At 34.0% G+C, this 13254-nt stretch overlaps 2 protein-coding genes across 2 annotated transcripts in view; both read left to right on the top strand.

The window, feature by feature from the left end:
- Positions 1–13254, top strand: part of LOC109019056 (vesicle-associated protein 1-3-like) — a 122232-nt gene that overhangs the window by 39284 nt on the left and 69694 nt on the right. The window lies entirely within an intron of this gene.
- LOC109019619 (putative receptor like protein 25) lies at positions 11–997 on the top strand. Its single transcript, XM_019001958.2, has 2 exons — positions 11–91; positions 134–997. Exons 1-2 carry the CDS (start codon positions 11–13, stop codon positions 995–997), a joined length of 945 nt encoding a protein of 314 aa, XP_018857503.2.

Raw genomic sequence — 13254 nt, 5'->3', positions numbered from 1 at the left:
CAGCTTAAAGATGATTGACTTAAGTGAAAACCAGTTACAGGGTCATTTGCCAAGATCTTTGGCCAACTGTACTGAGATTGAGTATCTTCATGTTGGCCGCAATCAAATCAATGATACCGATCCCTTTTGGTAGGGAACTCTTCAACAGTTAAAGATTCTTGTTCTCCATTCTAATGGCTTCCACGGTGCAATAAAGAGTCCAGAAACAAATTACACATTCCCCAATTTGCGTATCATTGACGTCTCTCACAACCATTTGTCGGGGAATGTGCCGGCAGGATACTTAGCACAATGGGATGCCATGAAATCCGTTGGTGCAAAGAATTTAAAATACTTGGATGCTAACGGCTTGGTCGACTATTCGATTATAATAACGATAAAAGGTGTGGAATTGGAGTATAAGAAGATCCAAGATGGCCTCACAGTCATAGATTTCTCATGCAACATATTTGAAGGAGATATTCCTAAAATACTAGGGAATCTAGAAGGTCTTCATGCCCTGAACCTTTCCAATAATGCTTTCACTGGTCATATCCCATCATCCTTTGCGAACTTGGTACAGCTAGAATCATTAGACCTTTCTCAAAACAACTTGTCCGGAAAGATACCTCCTGAATTAGTCCAACTCAATTTCCTTTCAAAATTTAATGTGTCACATAATTGCCTCACTGGACATATACCACAGGGGCAACAGTTTGGAACATTTCCAAATACTTCATTCGAAGATAATCGAGGACTGTGTGGATGGCCATTGTCCAAACTCCGTGGAGATTCTGACATTTCAACACCTCCACCTTCAACCTTTGAAGAGAATCAGAGTCCAAAATTGTTCTTTGAATTTGGTTGGAAAGTAGTTGTGACGGGATATGGATGTGGATTCGTATTTGGTGTTGTTATTGGGCACATTGTGACAACCAGAAAGCAAGATTGGCTCATCAAGATTTTTGGCAAGAAGCAACACGAAACTCGAATAAGCCGGGTGAATCGTAGGAAGTAGTAAATGAAACATAGTCGTGTAATATGTTTTAAAAAAGATACAAATGTATCATTTATGCTTTCTAGCACTATTGTATCTTATTGGATGGAATTGGCAGTCAAACTACACAAAGCCCAACATTTTTGCATATTTGCTTTATCCAAAAGTTCATGTTATCCAAGTAGAAGTTTTTCTGTTGGAAAATTCATTAGTAAATTAAGATTCCGCAAGGGTAATATTGTTCATTTTAGACTAGCAATAGGGTCTAAATTTTAAGAGCCACCAAAGGTGAAATGGCCCTCTACCCTCTTGTGACAAATTCTTGTCATACTTAATGGCTACTGTACAGTTCATTCTAATAGTTTATGAGTGTTTTTGTTTAATTCTGTTAACGCTTCAGTTTATATTTTCCTTTCTCCATGGTTGGTTGTTACTTAATTGGTATTGCCAATATATATATATATATATATATATATACATGTTGTCTGCTTGATACTTTCTCGAGGTTCATTGTAGAATGTCCTTAGATGTTGAGACAAAGTGGCAAGAAGCTAGCATTATAAAGGTAGTACATGGTGGTACGTACTAGGTGTCCTTATATTAATAAGACATTTATGTCTTCTAATTTCATCTGCGTCATAGGGTTTTGGCAACCTCATGAAAATTGTGAGTGGGGCACTTCATTCGAAAGGAAAATTGTGATGATTGCTGATTGTGACTACCATTTAACATTGCATTTGTGCCTGGTCCAGCATAAACAGAAATTTTGCTATTGAACTTAGGACCTAGCAGGTGGGTGTTGGAACCTTCACCCATCTATTGCAATTGATTTGGTGACATTTTAGTAAAAGAGTTGTTATTGTGGCTAGGAGCTATTCTAGGAAACTATACTTCTTCAAACAGGCTCTTTTTATCTTAATTGTGCTGGGAAAGGCGTCTCCTGTGAAATATTGAAGGTGGTAGCTTGGTCTGTCTCTCTGGGTGTCATGGGATATTTTTAGCTAAGTGAAGATCCTATTTCACTTGGCTAAAAATAAGCATTTTATATGATAAATCTTTAGTTATGGCTGCAGATTTAAGAGCTTTTAACATTAGAAGCAAGTGAAAACAGAGGGAATCAATGCTTGCTGCAGTAAACATTTTATACCTTTTAGATCTACTTTTTATACTTCAGCCTCGCTAATTTCCATTAGTTTTCATCATCATCACTTCATTTGTTAGCCATGATAGAACAAGAGACATTAGAAGCTTATAGTTTCACCAAATGGTAGTGGGAAACATCAAAGGAAAACATAAAACTCAGCTGCATACTTGTCACATGCATACCTTCATTTCAGCTTGATCTTCTATGATCTTTACTTGTCCCCTATTCTAGTCACTTGTCACTTGTAGAACTATGATTTAGCCCACCATGAGAAGTGGAATAATTCACCATACGCCACCTCACAGTCCCCTATTTTAGCAATCCAAATGGTGTTCATTTCATGCCATCTCTCTGGTAAGCAGCTTAATTTGTTCTTAAATTTAGCAGTCTGATTTTTGTCACATGATGCAATTCATACTTCATTAAAGCAACTGTTTCTTTTAATGCAGAGGTTTTTTTATGTTTGTGAGGATGATGTTATTGTGAGTAGTCCAAGAGCTGTGGATCAAGAAAATGGAAGAAATGAGGGTGAGAGTTCAGGACAGAGTTGTATTTTACCACAGCATGTAATTTCTGAGCATAAAAAAGTACATCACCATTTCATTTTTATCCTACTATGATGAGCTAGTATTTCCGATCAACCTTTATTTCTTTATTTTTTAAAATAATAGAAAGTGTCAAACTTATAAAAAAAATATATAATGAAATTAAGATAATAGAAAGTGTGGTTGCAAACAACATTACAATCTAATATTGATGATTCTTGATCTACATGGTAATCTAGCTAGGACAAGCAGGATGAGAGGACATGATTCTTGATCCGACACTAAGCATGCATTTAATGGTTCATGATTTAGTACAGAACTTGAGGAATTAAACACTTACCACTTGTATATGATGCTAGTGGGAAGAAAGTTTTTATTAAATTGGATCAATAGATAAGAGACTGAGGTGGGAAAGAGGAGGTAGAAAAATTCCTAATTAATTCTTAATCTGCATTCATTTTGAGTGTGTGATTTGCATGTATAGTCATTCTATTTCTGGTAATAAACATTTAACTCCAAAACCTGCAAGCAAGTACTTCCAGTGAACATATATGCCAGCATAGTAAGCCTAAATATATATAGAACACGTATGTAACATCAGCCAGTTTCCATTAAGGCAACTGGATATTGAGATCAGGCTATAACATCTGCAGGACTAGAGATATTCACTTTTACAAGATGAAAAAAAAAAACAATTCCCAATGCAGGCCAAATGCAATATGTCCAGATAATTACAAAAACTTGAATCTTTTCGTACATTATACCTGCACAAGTACTTGAATCTTTTGAACCAACCTTTTCTACTTAAGCTCATATTTCACCTTACTTCCATTTGTGATCTCAACAACCCGTATCATTCCAATTAGTAATACAACAAACAGATACATTAGAAACTGTGCCTGAAGAAAACGAGTTTCAATTTAAAAGTTGAAAATTCTTGCTAGATAAGAGAAAGTACTGGAAATTTAAGAAGGCTGAGAAAAGTTGGCAGCTGGGAAATGGAGTCTAATAGATGTTGAGAATAATTTGCAAGGAAAAGGGGTGATGGTCACAAAATTAGCCTGCAGCACTAATGTTTTACCCACTGGGATGAAAGGGAACGCTGCTGGATTGGGTTGCAAGGGAATGACCATTAAAAAGGTGTAACTGCTTTGATAATTCTTATTGGACAAGTGATATTTACATGCGGGGAAAGAGTTAGAGATTCATAAAGAAACAGAAATTAGTGCTAAGATGGTGATCTTAACTACATGCTAAAAATCTCACTTGAACATTCTTTTAGCATGTTACCACCAAAAAATTAAAAAAACAAAGTCAATATGTTTATTCCCTGCAGACAAAGTTTTATGGAACATAATTAGTACCTTTAAGTTTATATGAACACTGAATATAGTTGCTTTATACATACCAATCTTGAGATCATGCCAAGGGTGTGCAGCAACTGATCTGCTTCACAAAGATGAAAGGATTCTCTCATTCAATCGGGGAACTGAACGTTGAGCATGATTTTCTTTAGCTTCAATTTCGTGTGCATCGTCACTCATCTCTAATAAGATGCAGAAAAAAGTGTCACATGGAACGAAGCTGTGGATTCAAAAACTCTGGTTCTTAAATCAGGATGACAAATATGAGAATTAGTTATTTCAGTTGCAGGAGGTGGCAATGCCATAATCCTTCCGCAGTCTGATATTGTTGCAGCCAAGATTATATACAAATCACTCTAGAAGCAAATGACATTCAGATCAAATACACTTACTTTTTGTGAAAATAGAATGTAAGGTGATATCGTGGATCAAGAGCCCATTACAAAACATGTGTTTCTTCCAAATTTTCAAGAGTACTCAAATATAAACAATAGCCAATTCCAAACTCAGTGCAAAAATAAAACTTAACATTAGAATACAAAACATGTCATTTTGGCTGAAATATTGCAAATACAAAATCTGTCCAGTTGTAGAATCTAACCAAAAGAAAGTCCATCAAATTTATTTGGTAACCGAGAACTCACTTTACATGAAACTTGCATGCGTTTTATGAGTATTATGAAATACTAATGATATAAATGTAGTCCTTGGCAAATTGAAATACAGCATACTCAACTCAACTAAGCTTTAATCCCAAATATAGGAGTCTTAAAACCACATAGAAGAGGATCCTGTTAACTCCACAGCAAAGAAGTAAAAGTGCTTCCTATATATTAGCATCTTGTTTGTCATACATTCTTCTTTGCATCAAATTATCTTATCACTTTTCTTAAATCCATGCATAAACTCTTGTTGAACCTAATCTCTCCAAATAAATTAAATGTTGTTTCATTGTTGGAAGCAAATAATAAACTGTATAACAACCTCAACGTCAAATTCTAAACATTTTAGAAAAATCGGTGAATTAATTAAGGCTGACCTTTAGCATGTCCCCTTCACTAAATGCCCTCCGCACTCCATAAACTGCGCCAAAATCCATGCCGTGATTGGATCAAGGCTCACAAACAGTTCTTCCAAGTATGCTCAAAGTTGAAGCAAGTGATTCCTCTTGATTGAATGAAATGATAACACCACCCCAAGCAATGAGTACTCTAGCTAGGTGTCTCTCATGTATACTACTTGTGTATGGGGGTTGCACCATTGCACTTTAATAAAATCTTCTTACTTAAAAAATAAATAAAGGGAAACTGAGTAACAGAATGTGTTTAGAGAAGTTCTTTTTAGTGACTAACAGAGTGTCTTGAGGCTATTGGAAATTGGACCAGTTTATCATGTTTTCATGAGATTCTATGTCTTCTCCCTCTAATTCGAAAATGTGTTTAGAGAAGTTTTGGGAAAATATGTTAATCAATAGAGTACAAAACTAAGTTACAAACAGAACAAAGGACAGGTTAATCCACACTATACCTTCCACATCAGGTTCTTTGGATGAGGAATTGATGGTTAGCAACATGAGGAGTACTAGCCAGCATATGGTTAGTTTTAGAGGATCCGAGCTTAAAACATTTCCAAACATGCAACAGTCTCAATTTCCAAGGAGTATTCACTTGGTGACCTCCTTCCCAGTTTCTGGTACTCTACATAAAGGAAAATAAAGCACCAAGGAATACATTTTCAAATTCCATTTGTCTGGAAATGCAAAATAACACATCATCCATTATTCTCTTTGTCCCACAATACATGAGAGTTTTAAAATGGCATGCCTTTTGATAAAAGAATAAAAATCTTCTTAAATTGCTAATAACACCATATATGTATGTTTTACCTATGGCTCATGTCTGCCACTTGATCTTGTGCATTTTAGGAACATGCTTATTTTGTTTCATTAACATACAAGTCCTTTATAAATTCATCTATATTATAGGGCAGAGGGACTCGAAGTGTAAAACATTCACCATTCATATAATAACAAAATGACAACAAAACAAAAGGCAAAGATCAGCATCTAATTGAATTGAATGCATTACATGTTGATTTTGAACCTACTTGCTTTGCATGTTGATTTTCAAATTGCCTCCCCTAATTAATCATGTGCATGATGTGGGGTACGTACAAAGGCTGATGGTTCTTGCCTATTTGTTTGTTGGCTTTCAAAGTCTTTTTCCTCACTGTGAGTGGCAATTTTCTATTAAGGAGGAAGGATCATGACCATTTGATGGGAAAATTGTATTTCAGTATTATTGCTTTGTACTCTCTCTTTTTTTATAGAAAGATTCTGACGTTGAGCAGAATTGAAATTAATTCTGGCGGCTAGTTTGCATATTTGCTTTATCCAAATCTACAAGTTTCTACTATCTATTCGTGGCTAGAATATAGAGTTCTGGTGCTTCTCTACACTCAAATGAAGTTTATTAGGTTTTTCCTCACTAGGAGAAATGAGAGAATCAAGGCACTCAACTAAATTTTGTAGATCAGAATTTTAACATTGCCATTCTTTAAAGGTTTTATTTCTTTACAATGGCCTAAGATATGCTAACCTTATTAATTAGATATGATGTTTTTCACTTATTAAATTTAAGTTACTTAACTTTATTATATGCAGGTGTCGGACAATATATATATAAGAATAAAATGTGTGAACGTAGTTACCAATGTTCAGAGTTCTTCTTTGGTGAAAGTTTTCTAAATCTTGCATGATGGTGAAAGCAATCATTTCAGTTAGCAAGTAGCTAGATGTGGATGATGCTAAACTAAATTTCCAACTCGATCGTATCCTCATGATCGATCCTAAGCTTCTAGTGCTATGTTCAGGATTGAAACAGAACAAGAGAACAGTAATTCTAGTGAGACATGTACTTTCTAGCTGGTTTCAAGAAGGGTCACCTTCTAATTTCTTATTTGGGAGTACCGATTGTGGAGGGCAAACTGAAGGTCAAACACTTTGATTCGTTGATTATGAGTATTGGCAAGAAACTATCAGGGTGGAAGAGTAGGCTCCTATGACAAGTCGGATGCTTAATTCTAGTGAGACATGTACTTTCTAGCATGCCACTTTACTTGCTTTTGGCATTGCATACTCCTAAAATAGTGATCCGAAAGATTCATAGCCTGTTAACAAACTTCTTCTGGGGTGAACAGGGATTAGATGGAAGCAGCCTCGGCAACCCAAGCCCCGCTGGAGGTGGGGGAATCCTGTGGGATATTTTTTGGCTTCTCAAAATTCTTTGGGTCTTCTCAAAATTCTTTGTCCAGATTGTATTCTTTTACAAGTTTTAAAGGAGGTTTCACTTGTTGTGAGTAATGAAATATACGAGGTTCTTTGTTTCAAAAAAGCACGGAAGCTGAGCTAAGGGGGGGTGCTAGAAGGAGTAAAGCACTGTCAGCAACTCGGGTATACAGCTATAGAAATACAGTGCGATTCCTCAGTGGTAGTAAATTGGTTCTTCACTCACAAATGTACAGTATGGTTCTTCAATTTACTACCACTGAGGAAATACAGTGCGATTCCTCAGTGGTAGTAAATTGATTCCTCAGTGGTAGTAAATGGGCTAAAGGTTGCTGTTTTTGTTGAATTACTAGGATGCATCCATCAACACTAAATTTTATGTTATATATGTTATATTAAGTTGTGCAAAATAGAGTAATTTTCAGTTCATATCCTAATATCTTGATTTTTATATGTTATATTATATGTCAGCTCTTATATGGATTGCTTCGAAAGTGACACTCGTACAAATTTAAGAGATAATGAGACTGATACTCCTTTGAAAAACCGATCACAAATGGCTTCAAATATTAACTTGTCTAGTGACACAAGTCTCTCAGTCCCTCCTCGTAAAAGGAGGGCAAATAAAGACCCATCAGCAGTGTGGGATCATTTCACTAAAATAGATGGATGCCCTTTAAATGACCCAAAAGCAAAGTGTAATTATTGTCACAAGATTTACTCTTGTCATCCCAAAAGACATGGTACATCAAGTATGCTACAGCATCTTGGTACTTGTAAGCAACATCCTCATAGAATTAGACTTACGGATCAACAGACTATGAGTCGTGAGGGGGCTCTTGAGGGAATTGGAGATAGTGATGTCAATAACTCGGCAAATGCACATAAGTTTGATTCAGAAATTGTACGAATGGCAATTGCTGAAATGATAATTTGTGATGAGCTTCCATTTAGGATAGTAGAAGCCCAGAGATTTAGGAAAGTATGTAGATCACTTGAACCAAGGTTCCAAGTGCCATCTCGAACTACTGCAGCGAGAGACTGTATTAAACTATTTAAAATGGAGAAGGAGAAGTTAAGGAAAATATTTAAGACGGTTAGGCGGGTTAGTTTAACCACTGACACATGGACGTCAATTCAAAACTTAAATTATATGTGTCTGACTGCACATTTTATCAACTGTGAATGGAAACTACACAAAAGAATTCTAAACTTTTGCATGATCCCTAATCACAAAGGAGAAACTATTGGAAAGTATGTAGATTCATGTCTACAAGATTGGGGTATTGACAAGATTTTTACTGTTACAGTTGACAATGCTTCCTCAAACGATGTTGCCATTGAGTATTTGAGGAAGTTCGTAGGAGGTCATTTGTTGGAAGGGAAGTATATTCACATTAGGTGTTGTGCCCATATTATGAATCTCATTGTGAATGATGGGCTCAAAGATTGTGATGATTCAATTACAAGGGTGCGTAATGCGGTTAGGTATGTTAGATCATCTCCCGCAAGAATGGATAAATTCAAAAAGTGTATAGAGAATGAGAAAATTGGTTGTACGAAATTGGTATGCCTTGATGTTTCCACAAGATGGAATTCGACTTATCTAATGCTAGAAGTTGCAGAAGCATTTAAAAAACCATTTCTGCGATTGGAGAAGGATGATGATTCTTTTTTTCGTTATTGTCATAATGTGAACTTGAGCCCTCCAAACTCTAGTGATTGGGAGAGAGTTAGAGTATTGATAAAGTTTTTGAAGATTTTTTATGATGCTACTGTGAGACTTTCTGGCTCTTTGTATGTCACATCTAATGCATACTTCCAAGAGCTTTGTGGCATCCAATCACATTTGTCAAAAATGTGTCAAAGTAATGATGCAGTGTTGAAATGTATGGCGGCGAATATGAAGATTAAGTATGATAAATATTGGGGATCAATCGAGAAGACTAACTTGATGATATTTATTGCTGTTGTTCTTGATCCAAGATGCAAATTTAATCTTTTGCATTTTTGGTTCAAAAAAATATATGGTGGTAATTTAGTCGAAGAAATGATGACAAAAATGAAACAATTGATGATTGATATTTATGGAGAATATAATTTGGTGTATGGGAGTTCAAGTGGAGTTTCCTATTCTGAGCCTCCTTCCTCAGTTGATCCTAGTATGATTGATTCTGATTCTCAACAGAGTTTTTGGGTTGAGTATGAGCAAGAAATAATTGAATCTAATTTGATGAACAAATCAGAGATCGATCAGTACTTGGAACATGGTTGTGAGACACGAGCTCCAAATTTTGATATTTTAGATTGGTGGAAGATCAATGAAGTAAAATATCCTATTTTGGCAAGAGTTGCACGGGATGTGATGGCCATTCCCGTTTCTACTGTTTCTTCTGAATCAGCCTTCAGTACAGGGGGTCGGGTGCTTGACCCATTTCGTAGTTCACTATCTCCAAGAACAGTCGAGGCACTCGTTTGTACACAAAATTGGTTGAGAGATCCAATACCCATTGATCTTCGTGCCTCCTTGGATAATATTGAAAGCTTTGAGGCGGAATTGGGTAATAAACTTATTTCTTATTTACATATTTATTAAACTTTTTCATTATGTTTATTTTTATATCATTTAATAATTATCATGTGTTTTTTTAGAGTTTGATCCAAAATCAAGTTTTACTTACGTTGATGAGGAGTAACTCAAGTGTTATGGTTTGCATGATGGTATGTTTTTCATTTTCACTCTTTTGTTAGAGAAATTAAACCACTTTGTGTTGACTTGGATTATTTGATATGCTATTATTGATTTGGTGTTAGACTTTTTCATAATGACAGATATAGAGGAAGAGATGGGAAGCTGCTGTTATTTGATTGTTGGATGCTCTTCAATCTTTTATCCGTTAATGTTCATATTTTTGTAATTTAGATAGTTTTTGTAATAGATGGCTTATGTACATTTTTTTTTTTAGTTCTAATTTAGATAGTTTTTGTAATAGATGGCTTTGTAATAGATGGCTCCTTCTTTTTATTAGTTCTAGTTCTTTTGGTTTATTTTTTGGAAGAATTAATATTCTTCTTATTTTGGTTTTTTTTTTTTTTCATTGGTTTATGTCAATACTTTTTTGACGTCTTTTGAGATCTTAGTGAACCAATTTTGCATGCTATATTTATTTCATTAAGTTGTAACTTAACACAGGTCACTAACCTTTATTAAAAAAAAAAAAAAGACCCGACCCGGTACTGTGCGGGTCGGGTCGGACCGGGTTGGCGCGTGAACAGTACCGGGTCGGGTCGGATCAGGCCCAGACCCGGTTGGAGTGCATCGGGTTGCAGCCCTACTTTCAGCTCCTTTCATTGTGAAAATCATTTGGAAAGAAAGAAGAGGAAACTACTTGGAAATTTCTTGATAGCATCTATGTGGCAAAAACGTGCCACTCACGATGTGGAAAAAGATCATTTTATGAAATCCAACAAATTAATGGAGAAGCTATATATGCTAACCTTCTTTAATTAGATATGATGTTTTTCTTTACGTACCACATTGACATTCTTTAAAGAGCTTTTATTTCTTTACAATGGCCTAAGATATGCTAACCATATTAATTAGATATCATGTTTTTCACTTATTAAATTTAAGTTACTTAACTATATTATATGCAGGTGTCCGACAATATATATATTAGAATAAAATGTGTGGACGTAGTTAGCAATGTTTAGAGTTATTCTTTGGTGAAAGTTTTCAAAATCATGCATGATGGTGAATGCAATCGTATGAGTTAGCAAGTAGATAGATGTGATTTGACTAGTCTACCATAATATATATCATAATATATATATATATAGTCTACTTAAAAATCTTCAAGTCTTCTATATATCACATTCAATCAAAAATTAATAGTCTTGATATGATTTGACTAGTCTACCATAATATATATACATAGTCATACACGTAAGAAAATAAGAGTGATGGTTTGAACGTACGGTATGGGTTTGAATATCTTTTTAGTACATGGTAAACTTAAATTGAATGCATTACATGTTGCATTCAATTTTCAAAGTGAAAGAAAGAAATGGTTCGAACGAAGACCATTTGCTTTACACGTTGATTTTCAAATTGCCTCTCCTAAATGTGCATGATGTGGGATACTACGAAGACCGATGGTTCTTGCCTACTAATTTGTTGGCTTTCAAAGTCTTTTTCCTCACCTTGAGTGGCAATTTTGTACCACAATGCTATACAGAAATTTTCAAGTAATATCATGATCATCTTCTTTGGTAATGATTTTCACTGTACTCAAATTGCATTTCTTTATTATTGTTAATTTGTACTCTGTTTATATATATATATATATATATAGAAAGACTAGCAATAAGTTAATATGCAGGATAGAGCCCACCGATTATAAATTTACATACCTAGCTAATTAAATTTTCAAGTCTTCTATATATCACACTCAATCAAGAAAAGTCGTGATATATATATTTAATTCTACCATAATAGAGTCATCCACATAAGAAAAGAGTTAAAGCGATGGTTTGAACGTATAGTATGAGTTTGAATATGATCTTTTTAATAAGATTAATTTTATATATAACTGTGGAGTATGTAAATGTCGCATAATTGCTTTAAAAAAGAGTGTGATCTATTATTAATAAATTAATTATTTTCATGTGGATATTTTGTTTTATTGACTTTTTCAAAATAATTATGTGACAGTTGTACAATTCACGATTGCAAATATATTTTTTTTTAAAAAAAAAGAAATATGCTGGATAGCCAATTTGCTTTACAAATTGATTTTCAGATATTAATTATGTACATGATGTGGCCCTGTGGACTTTCTTTTTATTATATATAAATTTAATTTAAACCGTTATTTTATAAATATTATAACCTAAAAAGCCGACTTTTGGAGTCCTATATATGCCATTAATTTGTTGGATCCATAAAGTGATATTTTTCCTCACCGACGGGAGTGGCAGGATTCTACCACATAGATGCTATCAAGAAATTTCTAAGTAGTTTCCTCTTCTTTCTTTCCTAATGATTTTCACAATCAAAATCATCACTTGCATTAATTGGGTCTATAAATTAAGTTAAGCCCTTCACTCTTTCTTCTGTCTAAACACCGTACAAGACATTTTAAAAAGTTATGGACACCTATTCGTATCATCAGTTCATACTCAATTCCAAGAAAAAAAAAAAAAAATCAGCGGTTTATAATGTTTATAAGAAAGTTTATAATGCTTTACACTTCCAATTTATATATAAGAAAATTTAGTCCCAATCTTTGTTTTAAGTCAAATATATAATGTTTCCTTGACTTCCGGTTTGCATAATTATTTTTTTATATTTTTAAATATTTTTAAAAAAAATTCACAATGTCATTAAAAAATACTTTATTAATCACTAAATTTAAAAAAAAAAATGCATCAGGAAAATTTCTCCAAATCACCACTCAATTGCCCAATCATTTTTCTTATTTTTTTAATCTCGCAAGAATAGAAAAATTAGAAAAAAAAAATATTTTTCAAGCAAACAAGTTTGAGTTAAAAAGCATTTCAGTTAAAAAAACAGAGCCATACAATATTTATTTTAAACATCCATCGCGTGGAATGCCAAGAATTTGAATAAAGGTTAAAATAAAAATAAAAAACAAAAATTACAACAAGGATTGCAATTAATTGTCACCATAGAATATAGATATTTATTTAATTTCCACATTATATATTTTTCTACAATAATTTAGAGATCATGGAAGTTGTCATTGATCACGTGCATCTTCCTCAAATTAAAGACCATTCTTTTATCTTCTTCTTCTTCTTCTTGTATTAATTGGGTCTATAAAGTTAAGCCACTCTCTCGCTCTTTCCTCTCATGTCTAAACATTTATAGTGCAAGCCATTTTAAAAAAAGTTATGGACATCTATTGCTATCATCA

Source organism: Juglans regia, chromosome 10, assembly GCF_001411555.2.
Source record: "Juglans regia cultivar Chandler chromosome 10, Walnut 2.0, whole genome shotgun sequence".
Lineage (NCBI taxonomy): Eukaryota > Viridiplantae > Streptophyta > Magnoliopsida > Fagales > Juglandaceae > Juglans > Juglans regia.
The sequence above is the reverse complement of the archived record's forward strand: the minus strand, read 5'-3'. Positions and strand labels throughout refer to the sequence as shown.

Excerpts from the sequence above, each read along its gene's own strand:
- LOC109019619 (XM_019001958.2), top strand. The coding sequence starts at position 11 with ATGATTGACTTAAGTGAAAACCAGTTACAGGGTCATTTGCCAAGATCT. Across the intron at positions 92-133 it reads CTGAGATTGAGTATCTTCAT|GGAACTCTTCAACAGTTAAA; the intron begins GTTGGCCGCAAT and ends CCCTTTTGGTAG.